General features: G+C 42.0%; 1 protein-coding gene across 1 annotated transcript in view; it reads left to right on the plus strand.

Annotated features, from left to right (window-relative positions):
• Positions 1–650: 650 nt before the first annotated feature.
• Positions 651–18,127, plus strand: part of LOC133966625 (serine/threonine-protein kinase 32C-like) — a 91,036-nt gene continuing 73,559 nt past the window's right edge. Inside the window, exon 1 of the mRNA XM_062401612.1 lies at positions 651–1,126. Within this exon, the coding sequence (XP_062257596.1) occupies positions 1,045–1,126 (82 nt within the window). The 5' untranslated portion in view covers positions 651–1,044. The remainder of the gene's footprint in view (positions 1,127–18,127) is intronic.

Genomic DNA, 18,127 nt, shown 5'->3' on the forward strand with positions numbered 1-18,127 from the left:
ATTAGCCTAATCATCAGTTTTTACTGTTTTGTGTCTTGCTCCATTACTGATGTTATTGTTATTTATTTATCTTGAAAAACGTTTTCCCTTTTTTTAAATTTCTGTTTTATGTTTCACACTATTGCTGTTGTTTGTTGTCTTGTCAGATCTGAAATAAAGAAGTTGAAAACAAAGTAATTGTTTAAAATTGTTGAACACAAAAAAAGACAAACTCAGACCTGTAATCGAGCTGAACTGGTCTATTCACAAACCTTGGGCTTTAGGCGACGTTCTCTTTTCTTAAGCCTAACATAGTAGCTATTGCTGATCTATCTATCTATCTAGCTATCTATCTATCTATCTATCTATCTATCTATCTATCTATCTATCTATCTATCTAGAAGACTTAAATGATTGAATCTAAATGTTGAAATCAGTGAATCTAAATGACACAGATTGATGAATCTATGTCTTATTAATAAATATGTTCATAGCTCTGTATTCACATTCAGTTTGCATTTCCCCACAGTGATCCCTGCCACCACTGGGGAGCTCATTGTAGGTGACCACAGTGCTCCTGAAACACGTACGTGCTTTTATTTTGCAAAGCAGCGGTATCTTCCTGCCTGCGCGTGTGCGAGCTGGAGATGGACGCGGCTCTAGAGCTCAGCACCGACAAACACGAGTCTGTGGCTTCGGTTGGCAGCGGCAGCAGCTCCGGAAGGCAACTGAACAACAGCGGAGTCCAGTGAAGACACGAAGCCGCAGCTGCAACTCACTCAACTCTCTGTCTCTCTCCTGAACACTGCACAGGTCGCCGCCTCCTGCTCCCCTCCCTCCCCCCCTCCTCTACCCCCGTGCTGGGGTTTCTACAGACTTTAACTCGAGCTGCTGAAATTCTCGTCAGAACCAAAACACCGGACAAATAAAGAGGGGAAGAAAAACACAACGGACGCGCTCTCGGGGGGTGAAATGTGCGGCGCGAGTCGGTGTCTTGTGAGGAGAGGGTCCGACACTGAGCTGTAGTTTCTCATCCCAGAGGCGAGGAATGCAATCTGAGCATCAATGTTTCACTGGGGCAAGTGGAAGAAGAGGATGGGGGCCAACAGTTCTTCAAAGAGACCCGTGTTCGATGAGAAGGAAGATGGTGAGTGATGGTGGGGAAAGTCAAAGGCGGGCAAACAGTAATAATCATAAACGTAATGATAATAATGATAATAAAAACTCGTGCAGGAGTCCTAACTCTTTGATGAGAAGTTGTCTTTGAAGTTAGCACTAACATGTGATATCAAAGCTGCGGAAGTTGTGAAAGTTTCTGCTTAATGTTGTTGACAGAGGAACACTGTTGCTGATAGGGCTCTGAGAGAAAGTGCCAGACTGTTCCTTAACATTTTACTCAGGCAGTTCTTCTGTCTTGTTTGAGGGGGATTTAGACAAAAGCGTTATCAAGATAAAAGAAACAACCAATATCTATATAATGTTCATCAATAGCAATATAACTATGTTTCAGTATATATCTATATGCATTGTGGAAGCACAGTGAGGAGAAGGAACACATAATTGACCTTAATGTTCCACCTCAGATATGTGAAACTACTGCAGTACCTGTTCTAAACCTGTCTGTTTGGAATGAGCTGCTCTATTGGTCTGTTCTCCTCAAACAGTTCTACGATATACTGTCCCTTTTTGTAGTTTGTGTGCTGGATGTTGTGTGCAGAGCTTGTCATGTGAAGTCAGATAACTTGTTGCGTTCATACTACCTGGTTTATCTGCAATGAAGATGTTATTGCCTAGTCCCCGCTGACTGCTACTGAGTGCTGACCACTTGTTTATAAAATATTTGTATTAATACTGACATCGCACCAAAACTTGCCCTGTGCTTCCTTGTCCATTAACAACACTCATGCCAAGGCTTTCCACAGACAGACAGACGTTTGTGGATTTAGTAGGGAGATATTTTGCGGTTTCTCAAGTGTTAATCAGTCAAAGTGGAGAATTCTGTGGTTTTAAACTCTTCTTTATGGTCACAGAATGACTCAATGAACAGCAGAACATTTTACCAATCACATGTAGAACATTATAGCCAAATGTGTGCATATCTCTTCACCATGCTTACACAATGCAGAGGAAATATATCAACATATATATATTTAATATTTGTTGTATTGCTATTGATGAAAACTATATAGCAATAAATCTAGTTATCGTTGTCTCGCCCAGGCCTATGTCTGAGGCAACAAGTCCAAGTTCCTACTTCTGTCAGTTTAATTATCCTCGGGCGACAATGAAACTGCCATGTTACCTTAAATTAGCATTTCCCTCACACTGACTAACGACCCGACGAACACTGATAGCATGCAAAGTTTCTGCTTCACATGAGCTTATGTGCAGATAATGTGAATATCTCTCCCTCAAAGCTCAAAGTGTAGCATTACCACCCAGTCCCAAAAAGAAAAAAGGAAAAAAAGGACTCCTCAAACTGTGTGAGAAAATACATTAGTGCCTGAAAGAAAGCTTTGAAATATGGACCGTTTGAAGACAGAGACTTAATTGCACAATTAGGGTCCGATTAGTGTGGTGCATGGAAGTAAGGTTAATTCATGGTATCTTGTCAGTGTATGAAGTGGAAAAAGCCTCTTGGAAGTGAACCCAATAGGATCACTGAATCTGTAGGATAGACCGCATAAATCCTGCGTCGCTACTGCTCTATCCTAAGTGTGCTTGGCGAAGTTACAGGCAAAAACTTACGTAAACAAGGTCATTCCTCTGCAGGGGCATGGTCATATGGCTTGTGTGTGTGTGTGTGTGAGAGTGTGTATGTCCGTGTGTTTAGGACACACTCCCATATACAGGGATAACCCAATTTAGCTTACAGCTTTTTTGTCAATAGCCTTCAAGAAAAGTGTCCAGCGGCTGATTCAGACAACCGTCAAGGGGAGTGGTTATTGAAGATAACAGGAGTGGTCCTACAAGCCTGAGTGGTGTGCTCTTGTCCATTCATTGAGCAGTTGATCCAAGGCCACGCTGATGTACTGAGCTTGAGAGAGATGCTCTTGGCAAGAGACCCGAGTCGGTTTCATCATCATCATCATGAGTATCATCTCGGTCGTGATGCCTTCCTTTAAACTGAGGTTGGACGTGTGCCCTGGTGCAAAGGTGCACTTGATGTAATGATACAAGGTTGTACTCCAGAGTGCAGGCCTTTATGCAACAATAAAAACATCCCAGGGATGAGGAGGGCATGTGTGCGTTCAACAAAGACATCTGTTAATGTCACCGTGAGCATTTGTTAGGCGATGGTTCTACAGTCTTTGTAAAGCAGCTGCCTCCCTTTCACCTTGTTCATCTTTCAAAGAGCTGATAACGATGTGAGTGAAGCGTGCTGCACTGCGCTGTGGATGCCAGCTTCGACTCTAGATGTCTCCTGCTGCCTGTCAGGTCTCTTAGAAACAGTACATCTCGGCTCCTTGGAAAACAGCATATGGCCTACACCAGGCAGTTATATCAGAGCAGCGTTTGGCTCGACGAGCTGCAAACGTAATCAAGCGGTCAGGTTGATGTTCAAGCGTAGCTGCCAAAATAGCTTTTTTGGCAGATAGCTTTCTTGATTAGCAGAGGAGGCTGTGGAATTGATTGAGGCGCACGTCCTGATCATTCCTGCATTGCTTTTTCTCACTGACACTCTTTGACAACAGCATTCAAGGTGAGAAATAAATAAAGTGTCAGTGGTGAATAAGTGATGTAGAAGCTGTGGCCCCTTTTTTCCCCCTCTGTGGCTGCTACACCAGTAATCATGACTTGTACAATTTCAGAAAGTACAGCATCCTGTGCAGCAGTACCAAAACTTTTTGGCTTGTGCCCCCTCAAAGAATTAATTAGAAAATGTGGGTAATCTGATAATGTGCTTACCTGAGGCCAGAATGAAAGATATGATGGAAAAAAAAGAACATAATATTGTGCAGCAGGACATGCTGGGTGACCTAATACATTTAAAAAAACATTTAACAAACACTGATATTTTTCCCCGACCCTGACATTTGGGGTCAGTGTCTGCGCTTAGCATAACAACTTGTCAAGCTTAGAAAATGAAAATCCTATCATCATTTTTAATGATAATATATATTGGGGAAATATAAAACTTGGTGAAATGACCATTGTTCGCCTATTAGTAGTGTATGAACATTTAAAGCACAGTCTAATGATATCGCGATAATACTGAAAACTGTGATAATTTTGGTCACTTTAATCGTGATACAAAATGTTCGATATTTCTTGGCTGCTGTTCAGAGTAAACCATAGACTGTAAAGATTGTGTCACTGAAAAAGATGCAAAAAGCAGTTTGATTGCCCTCTGGTGGCTGGCTATACTATAGGTTGTTTTCCCCGCCTCCTCAGTGTTAGTGGATGGGACATGGTGTCTCTCATTTTAATTTGCTTTTATCACACAAATGCATGTTTAAGTGCTTATTTTCTTTACAATAAGTGTAGTATGATTTGTGGTATAAAAAACGGGTGAAATGTCATGATAGACAGCTGGGTTCGGGGGTCCGTCCCTGTTCTGTGACGGACTCAGAGTTTGTTGGAGATCATTACTGAACAAACAGCATCATGAAGACCAAGGAGCTCACCAAACAGGTCAGGGATAAAGTTGTGGAGAAATATGAAGCAGGGTTAGGTTATAAAAAAATATCCAGAGCTTTGAACATCTCTCTGAGCACCATAAAATCCATCATAAGAAAATGGAAAGAATATGGCACAACCGCAAACCTACCAAGAGGAGGCCGTCCACCCAAACTGAAGAGTTGGACAAGGCGAAAATTAATCAGAGAAGCAACCAGGAGGCCAATGGTTACTCTGGAGGAGTTGCAGAGATCCACAGCTGAGGTGGGAGAATCTGTCCACAGGACAACTATTTGTCGTCTACTCCACAAATCTGGCCTTTATGGAAGAGTGGCAAGAAGAAAGCCATTCTTGAAAGGGATCCATACAAAAATCCTGTTTGGAGTTTGCCAGAAGCCATGTGGCAGACACAGCAAACATGTGGAAGAAGGTGCTCTGGTCAGATGAGACCAAAATGTAACTATTTGACCTCAATGCAAAACGCTATGTGTGGCGAAAACCCAACACTGCCCATCACCCTGAGCACACCATCCCAACAGTGAAACATGGTGGTGGTAGCATCATGCTGTGGGGATGCTTCTCTTCAGCAGGTACAGGGAAACTGGTCAGAATAGAGGGAAAGATGGATGGAGCCATATACAGGGAAATCCTTGAAGAAAATCTGATGCAGTCTGCAAAAGACTTGAGACTGGGGCGGAGGTTCATCTTCCAGCAGGACAATGACCCTAAACATACAGCCAGAGCTACAAAGGAATGGTTTGGATTAAAGAATGTCAATGTCTTAAAATGGCCCAGTCAAAGCCCAGACCTCAATCCAATAGAGAATCTATGGCAAGACTTGAAGATTGCGGTTCACAGACGGTCTCCATCCAATCTGACTGAGCTTCATCTTTTTTTGCCAAGAAGAATGGACAAACTTTTCCATCTCTAGATGTGCAAAGCTGGTACACATGACACACGGAGCTTCTCTTTCCAGCTTCTCCTTCCTCTTCTCCATCCCTATCCCCCTTCCCCGGAATCCCTTTGCTTTATCACCCGCAGATCCAGGGCCTCTGTGGCCGCACCATGGATTACGGTTTGTGGATCGCGCACCGGGGGTCGCGGTGTTGGATCCAGTGTGGCGGATTCTGAGTCATGTGGGCTGATCGTGGTGCTGGTGGCGGACCCTGTGTCGCGTTGGCATTGGGCACGGGCGGTGGACCAGGACTGCGGTGGTGGCTTGTGATGGGTCCTCCTGGTGGGCGGCGGTGGAAGGTGACTGAGGACTGGAGTGGCGTCTGGTCTGGATGGTGGATCGTGGTCTAGATGGTTGCTGAGCATGGACTGTGCTTCATCAATGCTGCTAGAGACTTTGATTATTGATGATGTTGTCCTGCACGTGGCATCTATTGCACTTCTGTCCGTCCTGGGAGAGGGATCCCTCACATGTGGCTCTCTCTGAGGTTTCTACATATTTTTACACTGTTAAAAGGGTTTTTTGTAGTTTTTCCTTACTCTTGCTGAGGGTTAAGGACAGAGGATGTCACGCCCTGTTAAAGCCCTATGAGATGAATTGTAATTTGTGAATATGGGCTATACAAATAAAATTTGATTGATTGATTGATTGATGGTAGAGACATACCTAAAAAGACTTGCAGGTGTAATTGCAGCGAAAGGGGGTCAAACCAAGTATTAACACAGGGGGGTGAATACTTATGCACCCAACAGATGTCAACTTTTTTGTTCTCATTATTGTTTGTGTCACAATAAAATTTATTTTGCACCTCCAAAGTACTATGCATGTTTTGTGGATCAAACGGGAAAAAGTTTATTTAAGTCTATTTGAATTCCAGTTAGTAACAGTACATAATGGGAAAAAGTCCAAGGGGGTGAATACATATGCAAGGCACTGTATATGTGATGTGAATGAGTTCTAAGGGAATTTATGCTCTACTACGTACCAGTTAGAAATGAACAATTACAGTACAGTATATCGTATGTCACAAATGCACAGTCTTAACATCAGGCAGCAGCTCTTTTATCAAGACATGTGACTAAACCCCCCTGTGCCACACACATTCTAATGTCAAGATTAAACATTAGGAATGAAAAGGTTATTATTTGAATAATTTGTATGAAGGCCCTTTATCTGGCTCAATCGGCTCCAGCCCCCACCCTCCTTTCATTTGGTTTTGGAGGGTCTCAGTTTCCATAAACCTCTTCACCTACAGGCCACCGGAGAAGCTAAGATTTTACATTCCCACAACACTCAACAAAATCACGGATGTTTGCTGTCCATCTTCCGCCACAAACTAAAAACACACCTCTTCCGACTATACCTTGAATACAAGTTTAAACTAACAATTTAGTAGCACTTAAATGGCACTTACTTCTAGAACTCTGTAGTTTGGCTTTCTTTAAGAAATGCTACTTTCATGATTGTTGTTCTTCTGGGTTTGTACCCTCATGGGTGAATGCACTTATTGTAAGGTGCTTTGGATAAAGCTTCAGATAAATGAAATGTACCGTAAAATAAAGTGTTATTTTTTGCTCCAAAAGGAACAAGGTGGGCAAAACGTGCATGTGATGGTGTATCAGTTGATGCTTTTAATTTCACTTGACGCCTACATGTGATCATCCAAGTTAAAGCGAAAGTAAACATCTGTGGACAATAAACATCTGTTCTCTCTTTGTGTGTGCATGTGCCTGGCGGCCTGTGTGTGTGTGTGTGAATGCTCATCCCAACAAAGATGAGCGTATGAGGGAGTGGAAGCTGATTTGGTTGAGGATAAAGATAGATGCAGAGGTTGAGACGGCTGATTACTTGCGCAGAATACAGAGGCGTCCACTGTCTTTCATCTCCACTCTTGGTTTCTCTCACTCTCTTTATTCATCCCCACTTCACGGCTGCCTGCAGCTACCGGGCTCTTACCACAGCGGAGGTCCACTGTAATTGGCCTTTGCAGTAACACAATAGGTGGCCTGAGTGCTGTCCTGGTCGTATTGCATATCATCTGATCGCAGAGCATGGCCACAGTTCACACTGCTGAGTAGTTACTGTGTAGAAACTTTGCACTTGTAACACTTTAATCAAATGTATTGTAACAGTTCATTCATCACAGGAATAAATATGTAATATATGGCTCAGGGGTTTAAGGGGAGAAGCAAGATGTAATGTAATTATTTTCTAGAAAAAAATCTTCAGTTATCAATATGAAGTATCCTGACTAGTCTAGTCTTTAAATATACTCAAAATGTTCACTTCAAACTGTTGAAATGGCGGAAATTATTAATGCTTGAAGTGTTTACGTGTTGAGTAGTGAAATAAAGTCACTTGAGGTGTGAGTCCCAAGTCGAGCTGAAGTGTCAGTTGAAGCTGGGAGTGATCTTCATTCAAAACTGGAAGGAACTGAAGAGCACTTGTTTAGCTCAAGTCCAAGCACTGAAAGAAGTTGAACTGTAGGTGGAGGTCTACTTGGTAAGTATCAATCAAGTAGAAAAACCGCCAGTTAATTTTAAGTACGGAAAAAACTGTTTTTAAAGTTGTTAATTTTTGTTCGCTTGATACTTGAGAGTTTTAATTGTTATTTGAACTTGAAGCATTAAAAGTTGATATGTAAGTTTGTATGTAATTGCTGAAAGTATAAAAATAAATGAAAGCTATTTTTTTCTTTGTGTAAACTTAAGTTGTACCTCGTGATATATGCACAATGTAAATTATCACTAGGTTCTGCAAGTCTTTAATGTCATTTTATGGTGTCTGAGATTAATTTCCTGTAAGTTGTCTTTTACAATTGAAGAGTGCTAATGGAAAAGTTATGCCTCACAAGCACAAAAAAAATTATACTGGGTTTAATATTCATGTTACAGTGGATCTGAAATGTGGCTTCAATTCACTGCCTCACACCTGCGCTGCCAATTTCCCTTCTCCAAAACGTTCATACGAATGGGTCAGAGTTTGTTTAGGTGCGCACATTATCAATTCAAGCTTTTTTTAATAAATCCCAACTTTTGCTTTATAAATGCCAGACTCCATTCTGTGCGTACACGAGGGCCATAATTTAGGCCCCCGGTATTTACATCTGTCTCAGGTGATCCAATGAGTGGACAGCTCTAAGACACTCTGAGAATACATTTTAGATCTAATCAGTCTTAAATGAGACACAATCTTGTAGTCATGTAAACACAAATGCTGGGCCACATCCGTCCGAGTGACGTCTCAATGTTTCCCATACATTTATTTATTTGTGGCCACTGCTGCAGCATTAACACTGACCCATCACAAATTATTTGATGTATATTTTTTTCACGGTTTCAAATGAGTAAAATCTTGATTTCATTGTAAAGCTGCGTGCAGTACATTGTCTCCTGGTCCTGCTCTCTCTCTTTCCCTCTCATACAGACTCTCTCACACACACACACACCCTGCAACATGCATGCACACACACATTGACGATGGACCCATCTGCAAACTCAGACTTGGCAAAAACAACATCAGTTGGTCTTTGTAAACAACAATGATGGACGTGTGTATTTGCATATATATCGAGGAGTCAGATCTGATGGCAGGTGGTCAGAGGAGTTGCATGTGGAGTAGAGAGTGGATACCTGATCTGAGCCCTTTGGGACCGGACCAGACAGGTTGGTCCAAGTATCAGGCCAAAACTGTGAAAAAGATCTACAGGCTTGAGTCGGGTTTGGTCACTTGGCTAGCTTATCAACTGAATTCCTGTCGGGTTTGGGTCAGGCTCAGTTGATTTTCCCACGGGCTCGGTCAAGTATGGACAAACAATTGTGGCCACAGCTGCACTGGTGTGAAAAGACGCAACACAGACATCAATTCCAGTTCGGAAAAGGGCCCTTCACAGCACACTGGTTGTGATCCAGCCTGAACAATACCAGCACCCTAAAACTGAAGAAGCTAAATTAATAATGAATCCTATGTGCATTCAGTCATATTGAATGTTTTTGATTTTGATCCAGCAGATCACAATGCCTGAAGTGCAATTATCGTCTTACGTAACCCTGTTAGCTCCAGGTGATGTGCAGGTGATGACAGTTGTAGCAGCCCCGGTGATGGAGGCAAAGAGTCTTCAAAGAGCCGCGCTCAGCTTGATGTGGTGGTGACAACAGAGAGAAGAAAGGTCACTCTTGCTCGTTGAGGTGTTTGTTTCAGCGCCTCGTTCTGTGCGGGTAGGGAGGGATTAGGACGAGGAGAATGGAATTGATGTGGGCTGGTAGGGCGAGGGAGTGACTGCACGGATTCTCTCACACCTGCTGATTGTGTTGTCTTTCCTTTCTGCCGTTTTCCCCGCCGCTGCTTGTTCACTCTCCTGACCTCTACAAAGGGAGGGAGCACACAGAGCTTATTGTGCACCATAAATCCACTCGTCTTTGTCTGTGGGAAATGAAAAACTTGAAGTGATAAGAGGAGCATCTAATAAAGCAAACTCAAGTGTTACCCTTGCAGCTGCAGTTGGGTTACTTACATATTTGACTCTGTGGTCGCACTGTTCATTTTAAGGAGAAATGCATTACTGTGTTCAGCCCACACTCGGCTTATTCGCACCGCTTGTTTGCTGAGCTCGAATTCATGACAGAGGGAAGCGACTCGGTGCTCTTGCCGAGGCCGTTGCCTGTGGGAAACCTGAATGAAACTTTTAAGTACATTCTCACTGGGCCCATGCTCAGACAACCTCGTAGCAAATAAGAAGGATTGGAGAGGATGAAGACTCGGGTTGCAAATCACAAAGTCAACACAAGTTGCCTGACAGACTGACAGATGTAAACTCTCTGTAGTTTATAATCCTATTCAATATGCAGGGCATGTGCGTGTGTGTGTGTGTGTGTGGAGGGACTGTACTTGCGGGGTGGCCTCGGTGCAGTGAGACAAATCCTGGGCTGCTTTGCCTCATTTAGCCGGCAGCTCGAACATCATTGCCCATAGAAACTAATTAAAGACAGTATTCAGATACTCTCAGTGTCCCTGCATTGTTTCTGTGTCAAATGTATTAGCATTTTTTAAGAATATCATTCTGGCTGGTTGGTTGCCTTTTTGGGAAGGCACTTATTTAGTGTCAGTTAATTAAAAACAAAAGTTTCAGGGGGACAATTCGCCAAAGCCAACCTTCTCTTTAACTGTTGCTATGCAAGTCAAGCTTTTCATTATTGCACAGAAATACAGTTTACAATGATAACAGAGGAAAAATATAAAATCCTAATTATTGTTGATTGTACTTTTACTGTCCCAAATTGGTCTCATCATTGCCTGGCAGCTCAATGCCATTTACACCTGCCTTTAATTGGGGCGCAGTAAGTGACAGCTGTGCTATCATCTATCAGCTAGTATCTATCATTTACTGTCGAAATTCAGTTTGAGCTGATCACACCAAAGTCCTGTATGTAAAATGTGATATAAATTGTTAGTCTGTGTGTGTTAAGCTCAATTTATGCTTCTGCACCGAAGCCAAGTCATAGGTGTGCACATAGCATATGCATGGGGATGAGCATTCACAGAAATGCAGTTAGTGTGAGTCTTGCTGCAATTACTACAATTTTTTTTTATTTCGATTTTTTTTGCACATTTGCTGTAGTAATATTGTATTATAAAGGCTAACAAAAGATAATATACACACTAAAATCTTAATAATGACAGAAATCACAAAGACCTGCCACGTCTCGCCGCTGAGCTATGATTGGACAATCACTATTTGTATGGCCGTCCGTCAGGGACTGGATTTTTTTTAGGAGGCTATTTGTAACTGAGGGAACAAGGTTGTAGTAAGGTGAGTCTGTTCTTCACTGTGCTGGAAGAGGACAGGACAGCGCCTCTACAACAACACACCACAGCCACTGTAGTTCTTTAGGTAGAGCCTGGTTTGGATTGAATTTGGACACCAGGATGCACCATCCCAGACAACAAACTTCAACCTGTCATCCAGCTGGACCAAGCACTATCTTCACTGTCTGAAGACTTTTCATGCTTTTAATAAAAATCCTGCAAGAAACCCGGTGACTGATAAGTGAAAACCAGTCTTTATAGCAGAAATCCAGCCGCGTTTAACAGATTTACCTTAATACTTCGCCTCCCTAGATAAAACTGAGTTTCTCATGTACATGACATTTAAGAAATCAGATTACTGCAGACAGTCAACAGTAATCAGGTTACTTATGAGGTATGCAAATACACTGGCTCACTGGTAGCACACAAACACACACATCCATAATCTCATTCCTGCAGTGCTCCACAGTGAATGGCCACTGAAATGTGACTCCATTGATTGTGACAGACTCTCCTCCTTTCCAGCTGCCCATCACACCCTCAGGGGAGCGTACTGTGTATGCAAAAACATCACTCCGATACTCACAGGTGTTGAAAGTATTGCTGCACCCCGGCCAGGGTCAGCTTTAAAAAAAAAAAAAAATTGGGTTTACAAATCCATATGCAAAGTTTTTATAAACCAAGATTTTAGATAGAGGCTGCATCCGTACTGCTAAGTTTTCATTTGAAAACTGCTTTCAAACTAAAATGATTTCTGTCCAAACAAGCGTTTCGGATCTGTATCAGTTTGAATCCAAGTCCATACCAACACACAAACACTCACGTACACCAGGAGTTGTATCATTGTTAAATACAGAATTAAAGCATTTGATTATTCATGTTGTGTTCTACACCGGTAGTCAAGGCTAATGCTAACGCTGGTTATCTATCAGAAGGGGTCGCGTCTATTGCTAGGAGCCTGATGAATCAGCAAAGGTTATGTTGTAACTGAAAAGACCCAATCAGCAAGCGGGTCTGAGTGTGTACACCATAGTTTCCAAGCATCTCTGTTTCTTCCTGTCGAGACAAAAACTCTGCCCCTTAGTTTTCAAACTAAAACGGGTCCTGCAGCATTTCCGAACTTCTCCATTGTAGCTGCTCGAAAACTCTGGAGTAGTCTGCAGGCGTTTCCGTTGCAAAGTTGATCCATTTGAAATTGAAAGCGTAGTTTTATGGATGTAACGAGAGATGTTGTGATACTCATAACCAGCATCTGAAAAAATAGATTGTCTTATCACTACTCTAAGATTCCCGATGCTTCAAAGACTTAGACAATGCCGTTTTTTTGGGGGAAATTTAGTTTGGGTTGAGCCATAACAACAGTGCAAGCCTGAATATACAGCTCTGCCCTCAATAACTGTGAGGATGAACAGAATTCAGGTGTATGTAGGCCGGAACACAACGTGTCCTGCCTCTGCCTCATAAGGGGGAAAGAACTAGGCCACAGTGTCCCTTTCCTCGCACTTTAAACACACATTTAAATGCAGTGTCATACATGGAGTACTTCAGCTCGAGCTCAGTTTGTAAGGAGTATATGATCTCTTCCTATGGTCGGAGAACAAAACAGTGGTATGTACAAGAAGCTGTTTTCTTTTTATAAAGCCCCCCCAGGGTCAGCTAAGGAGAAAGAAAAGAAGAGCCATTTGTAAATATGTGCTCTCTGTACTCAATGCCCATGGTATGCAAACTGTGCGCTTGGATTTGTAATCCGTGCCCACAGATTTGTAAACCTCGCACACAAATTCATGTGTACATATTTGTAAACAACAAGGAATGGAGTATTTGGATGGCAACTTCATTTTCCAGCCCAGTCCACTTTACTGTATCTAGATGTGAAAGCCGTTTTAATTCTGTATTTCTTTCGTATTGGATATTTCACAGCTTTACTGTTGCAATGTTATATTTTTCACTCCTAAACCTGCAGAAGGAAGACGTTTGATTTGATGAATTTGGTTCACAGGTTTACACATGGCTCTTACATATGTCACTAGTGGGGCTCTGCATGCTTTTAAGCCCACTAAATTGGTGTGCAGTGAGGTACCGATGATATCAGAGGTGGGAAACTTTTTTTCTATCAAGGGCCATTTCAATTTTTATAAGATCCTTTGAGGGCCCTACTAAATTATTGAACGCATTAATCACACCTCTCTGATGAGGTGGCTGGAACCACTTCCTTTTCTTCTTCCAGAGAGAGGAGTCTGATATCAGATGATGTTGATGCTACTCATAGCTTGTTTTAGCCAGAACAACTTGCACAATCAATCCTCACATTTGATAGATGCATGGAAGACAGAACTCTTGACTCATATCAAACTCGTCAGTGATCCTACACAAGACATGGCGAGTTGGTTGATGTTTGTATCTGCTTCATCACAGGCAAGAGGGAAATATTGAGATTTCCTGCAGTGTACTTAAGTGTTTCTTCAGCATGTACTGTCTTGCAGGTTGGACCATTGTCTCCATAGACCACTCAGAGGCAGCAGGTTCTCCACCTCTGATATAACCATTCCCTCTTCTGGTTGGTGCAGACTGCATATGTGGTTACCCAGTAAATGTTTCCAGAGAATGACCTCAGATTAGAATTGGAGAGGTTATTGTTTCCGATATCTTTTGGACTATCCACATCTTGAAGCACACACTGCACTCCAGTGTTTTGTGTAGATCGACGGTGTTGGAAGTGAAGATGCCTTATTCAGCCCTCTCTGTACTTTTCACCTTTGTGTGGCTGAAAATAGTGCTATTTTTCTTCTTCTCAGTACCTGAGTCACCTCAGAAGCTGCTTTTGTTTGGTTTTTACTCACAATCCACTGGGCAGTATAGAAATCTATTTTACTGAACCCTGTAGGTCCTAAAAGGCAAGCTCACGTCAAAAATATAACCTTTCAGGACTTTAGGGTCTGTGTAATTACAGTAAACTATTTCAATGCTTTTCTATAGAGCCTGTGACTGTTCTTCCTCCTCCTATCTACCACATTCCCTCCCACCAGCTCCCACCAGGCTCTAAATAGATCCATAATGTATCCCTCTGTGAACAGTTGAAAGGTTAGTATGCCATTTTAACCCTGGAGCGTGGTCCACTTTTGTTCACTGCAGTGTGTCACAGCCCAGTGCTTTATGAAACCAGGTCCTACTAAAGATGCACAGGGATGGTGGTAGCATTTAGAATTGAATATTGAAATCAAATCTTACTTTAGAAGAACTTGTTTCAGATGTTTTATTGAATTTGAGTGTGCACATGTATAACTGACGATATTCCGATTCCGACTGAGTATCATCAGGTATTAAACTAGGAAACACATTTTTAGTTCTATCTTTGACCCTCTACTTCCAGACCAAATATTTTATCTTTGTTTAGGAGCATTTAATTTGAATAACCCCAAAGCTATATTATTAATCTGCTCGTCTATCTTCTGTTATTACTTGGAAAGTATGAGTAATTGTTATAAGATTCTAATGACACTCCTACTCTTACTGATACTGCTTATCGATTTGTTTTTTTAACTGTATTCTTGGCAGTTATTTATTTATTTAAAAGGAAACCAACCAAGCAAAAATAAACATTTATGGGTGTTCATGAATTCAAATTGACTATTTTTTCTCCGTTCAGAGCAGTCTCAGCATCAGACTTTACTCCACACCACATTTATTATATAGTTTATTTAAATATACCCCGAAAAAAATGCTGTAGCAGCAGCAGCAGTGGTGATAGAGATGAAGCTTCTGCTGCTACTTATGCTGTAATGATTATGCAGACGCTGACCTGGACTCATAGTGCTGGCTGCAAACGATGACCTTTAAAGAAACCGCAGGGCTGTTCAATAAATCAATTGCATTTTTTTCGGAGAAACTTAACACTCTGCCGAAGGAGCAGCCTACACAAACACTGACCTGCATTCTAGACAATCTATATAGTGTCTGAGTCCATATAACAGTAGTTCGCCAAAAATCCAGTCCTCAATGTCTTTCTTGTGTTTAAATAATGAGCCAAATTGTGATGAATACACAATGCGCAGATGCTGGGCCACGAGTTGTGAATCATGGTGAATGAATTATGCCAATACAGGGACCAGGGAATGATGTGGCGGCACTGTAACACACACACACAAACACACACACAAACAAAGGGACACATTATTGCCATGGTAACCTCAGAAGTTTTCACACAGTCCAGATGATGTTTCTTTGTGACAGTGCTGTGCATGTGAGAGAGTCCCCATGCTGCAGTGCAGAATTATCCTCTGAAGTGTTCTCATCTTGCGGGCTCTCCGTCTTGACAGCCTTTAGATGTATGATACAAACTGCCGTAGTGATTCCTCTGTGTGTAGAGGTCCAATATCACATCTCCTCTTTCATTCCCTCTGACGTGGCCCCCTGTTTGTGAAGTTTTACTTGACGTCTGTGGAGATATTTCACACAGCCACAAAACACACTGTACATTACATTTGCTGTTAGAAATTTAGATTAGAACTGATTTAATATGATATTGCCATTGCTTTTCCGCTGTGGATATGTTGCCTAGGTTGCCTAGTATTTAATGTGGATCCCCAAACCTAAAATTAGCAAACAGTCATGCATTGAATGTTGCAATGCATTTAATGTGATGGTTTGTGGTAAGCCTTTTCTCTGAAAGTATTGAAAATGGCATTTCATAATAATAATAATTCTACCAATTCAAATTGTGATGTTTCACTTCTGATCCCAGAGCAGCATATCGTTTTTCTCACTGTATAGAAAGTTGCTTCAAACATGCACTAAGCTCTGGATATTCTCCTCAAATTATCGGAAAAGGGCTGTCTGTGATAACACAAATGTTTGATACAGTTACTCCCGACATTCTCAGGATTTTGTCCTGCCGCATCCTCCATTGTAAAAACCCTGGACAATGTCCTAGTTAGAACATGTGAGCATACAGCGTACATACATCCTGAGAATTGACAATGAGCAATTGGGAGCTTCTTTGACAAAGAAGACCCAAATAAAGACGTCATCTGGGAAAGACGTCTTCATTCAAGAGCTTTAGGTGATAAGGATCGACGCCAGTGTTGATATCCTGTAAAAAGAAAAACTTCTTATTTCCATAGCGAAATGTACTTGTGTAAATGTAAATGGCTTGCCTTCTGCATACTCTAACCAGATGCCATCCCCGACTGTACAGAGCAGATTAAGAAAAGCCAATTACATGTCTTTTATATATTGTCACAGGCAATTGTGAAAAATCTCCAGGTGTCTGACTATAGCAATTGATCACAGGTTCCCTGAACAGAGCCCTTGATCACTAAAGCCTGTGAACAACTAAGACCGCAAAATCAAAAGAGGGAAAGATTAAGAAACGAGATATTGATCACAGTAAGTAAACCTGATTGAAAAACCAGATAACTGGCCTGTATCTAAGGCTTGGGATGCAGAGCAAAAGGCATGACTGAACTGCACAGGTAGAAAATCAGTATTTTCTAATGATCAGCAGTGAAGCCCGAACTAGGTTTGTTAGTTGGGCTGCACATCCCTGATCTACGCCCTCTGTTGGTCTCCAAGGCAGCATCAGTTCAAGTTCATTCTAATTTGAAGACTGACCTTAGAGATATAATTCTGCGTACGAATCACATGCACCACTAGTTGTTTTTATACAGAGATTCATCACATTAGTGAGGCGTACAAACAGCCTGGGAAAAAAAACATCATCCAGATCAAGCCTTAATGGCTGCTTTCATATTCCTGCAGTATGACTCTTTAGTGTCATCATTAAAGTCGTCCGGCAGATGAGTCTCAAAATAACACTCTCAGGGTAATTATTGCACATGCAAGGAGACTCAAAGACGGAATAACCACATGACGATCTGCCCACAGGGTCCGTCCAATCAACACTGGAATTGAACGCAGTGTTGCACCCGCACACCCTCTGAGCGTATCTCCCCATCCTTGTCCAATTATCAGTTGAGATCCATAGCTGAAACTGTCAGGCCTGTGAAGACAATGAGCTCTGTAGCGCTCATGAATATTCATCAGGAGCTCTGTTTAGAGACCCGCAATTAGGCTGTATTAGTGCTCTAGTGTACAAGGAGAAAATGATGATGATGGCTGTTCAATGATGATAGTGATTTAAGTAAACAGATTCATCAGTTGTGGCCTTCAGTGCACTGCACCTTCCTGCAATGCCACTTTGTGACTCATGACAACAAGCATTTGCTTTTTGTCACTGGTGATAAAATAAACTTAAGGTAGGCAGCCGAAGGCGAGATTCTTAATGATGCCTTTCAGAGGCAGCACTTTGGACTTGGTCGTATATATGTATAGGTAACGGGTAATTTACTACTATAGTGGTGACTTTTTCACCCGACGCCTATTTCTTTGTTGTCTGTAAATTAATTTATTTGTACTAAAAACAAGTACAGCAGTGTGGTCTTAAAATCAAAACAACTTGGAATGAGGCAGACGCTGCTAATGATGATGAGTCATGTCACCATACTCCCCTTTACCGTCGTGCGAGGCACATGCAGCCTTCCCTGTGCTCATCAAAGAACATGCAAGTCCTCTCCCCCTATGCTGTAATGAGGGTCCCATCAATATGGATCAAACACAACCAGTGCAAGGTCAAGATCAAGATTGCCTTCATAACCAGCTCCGCAGTGTGCGAGGGAGCTCCAGAGAAGGAGTCTATCAATCAGAGTATGTTGGATTTGCAGTGAGCTGAATGGTACAGTGAAGCTGTTTTCAGACATTGGCTTCGGAGTT

The sequence above is a fragment of the Platichthys flesus genome, chromosome 12 (assembly GCF_949316205.1).
Source record: "Platichthys flesus chromosome 12, fPlaFle2.1, whole genome shotgun sequence".
Classification (NCBI taxonomy): Eukaryota; Metazoa; Chordata; class Actinopteri; order Pleuronectiformes; family Pleuronectidae; genus Platichthys; species Platichthys flesus.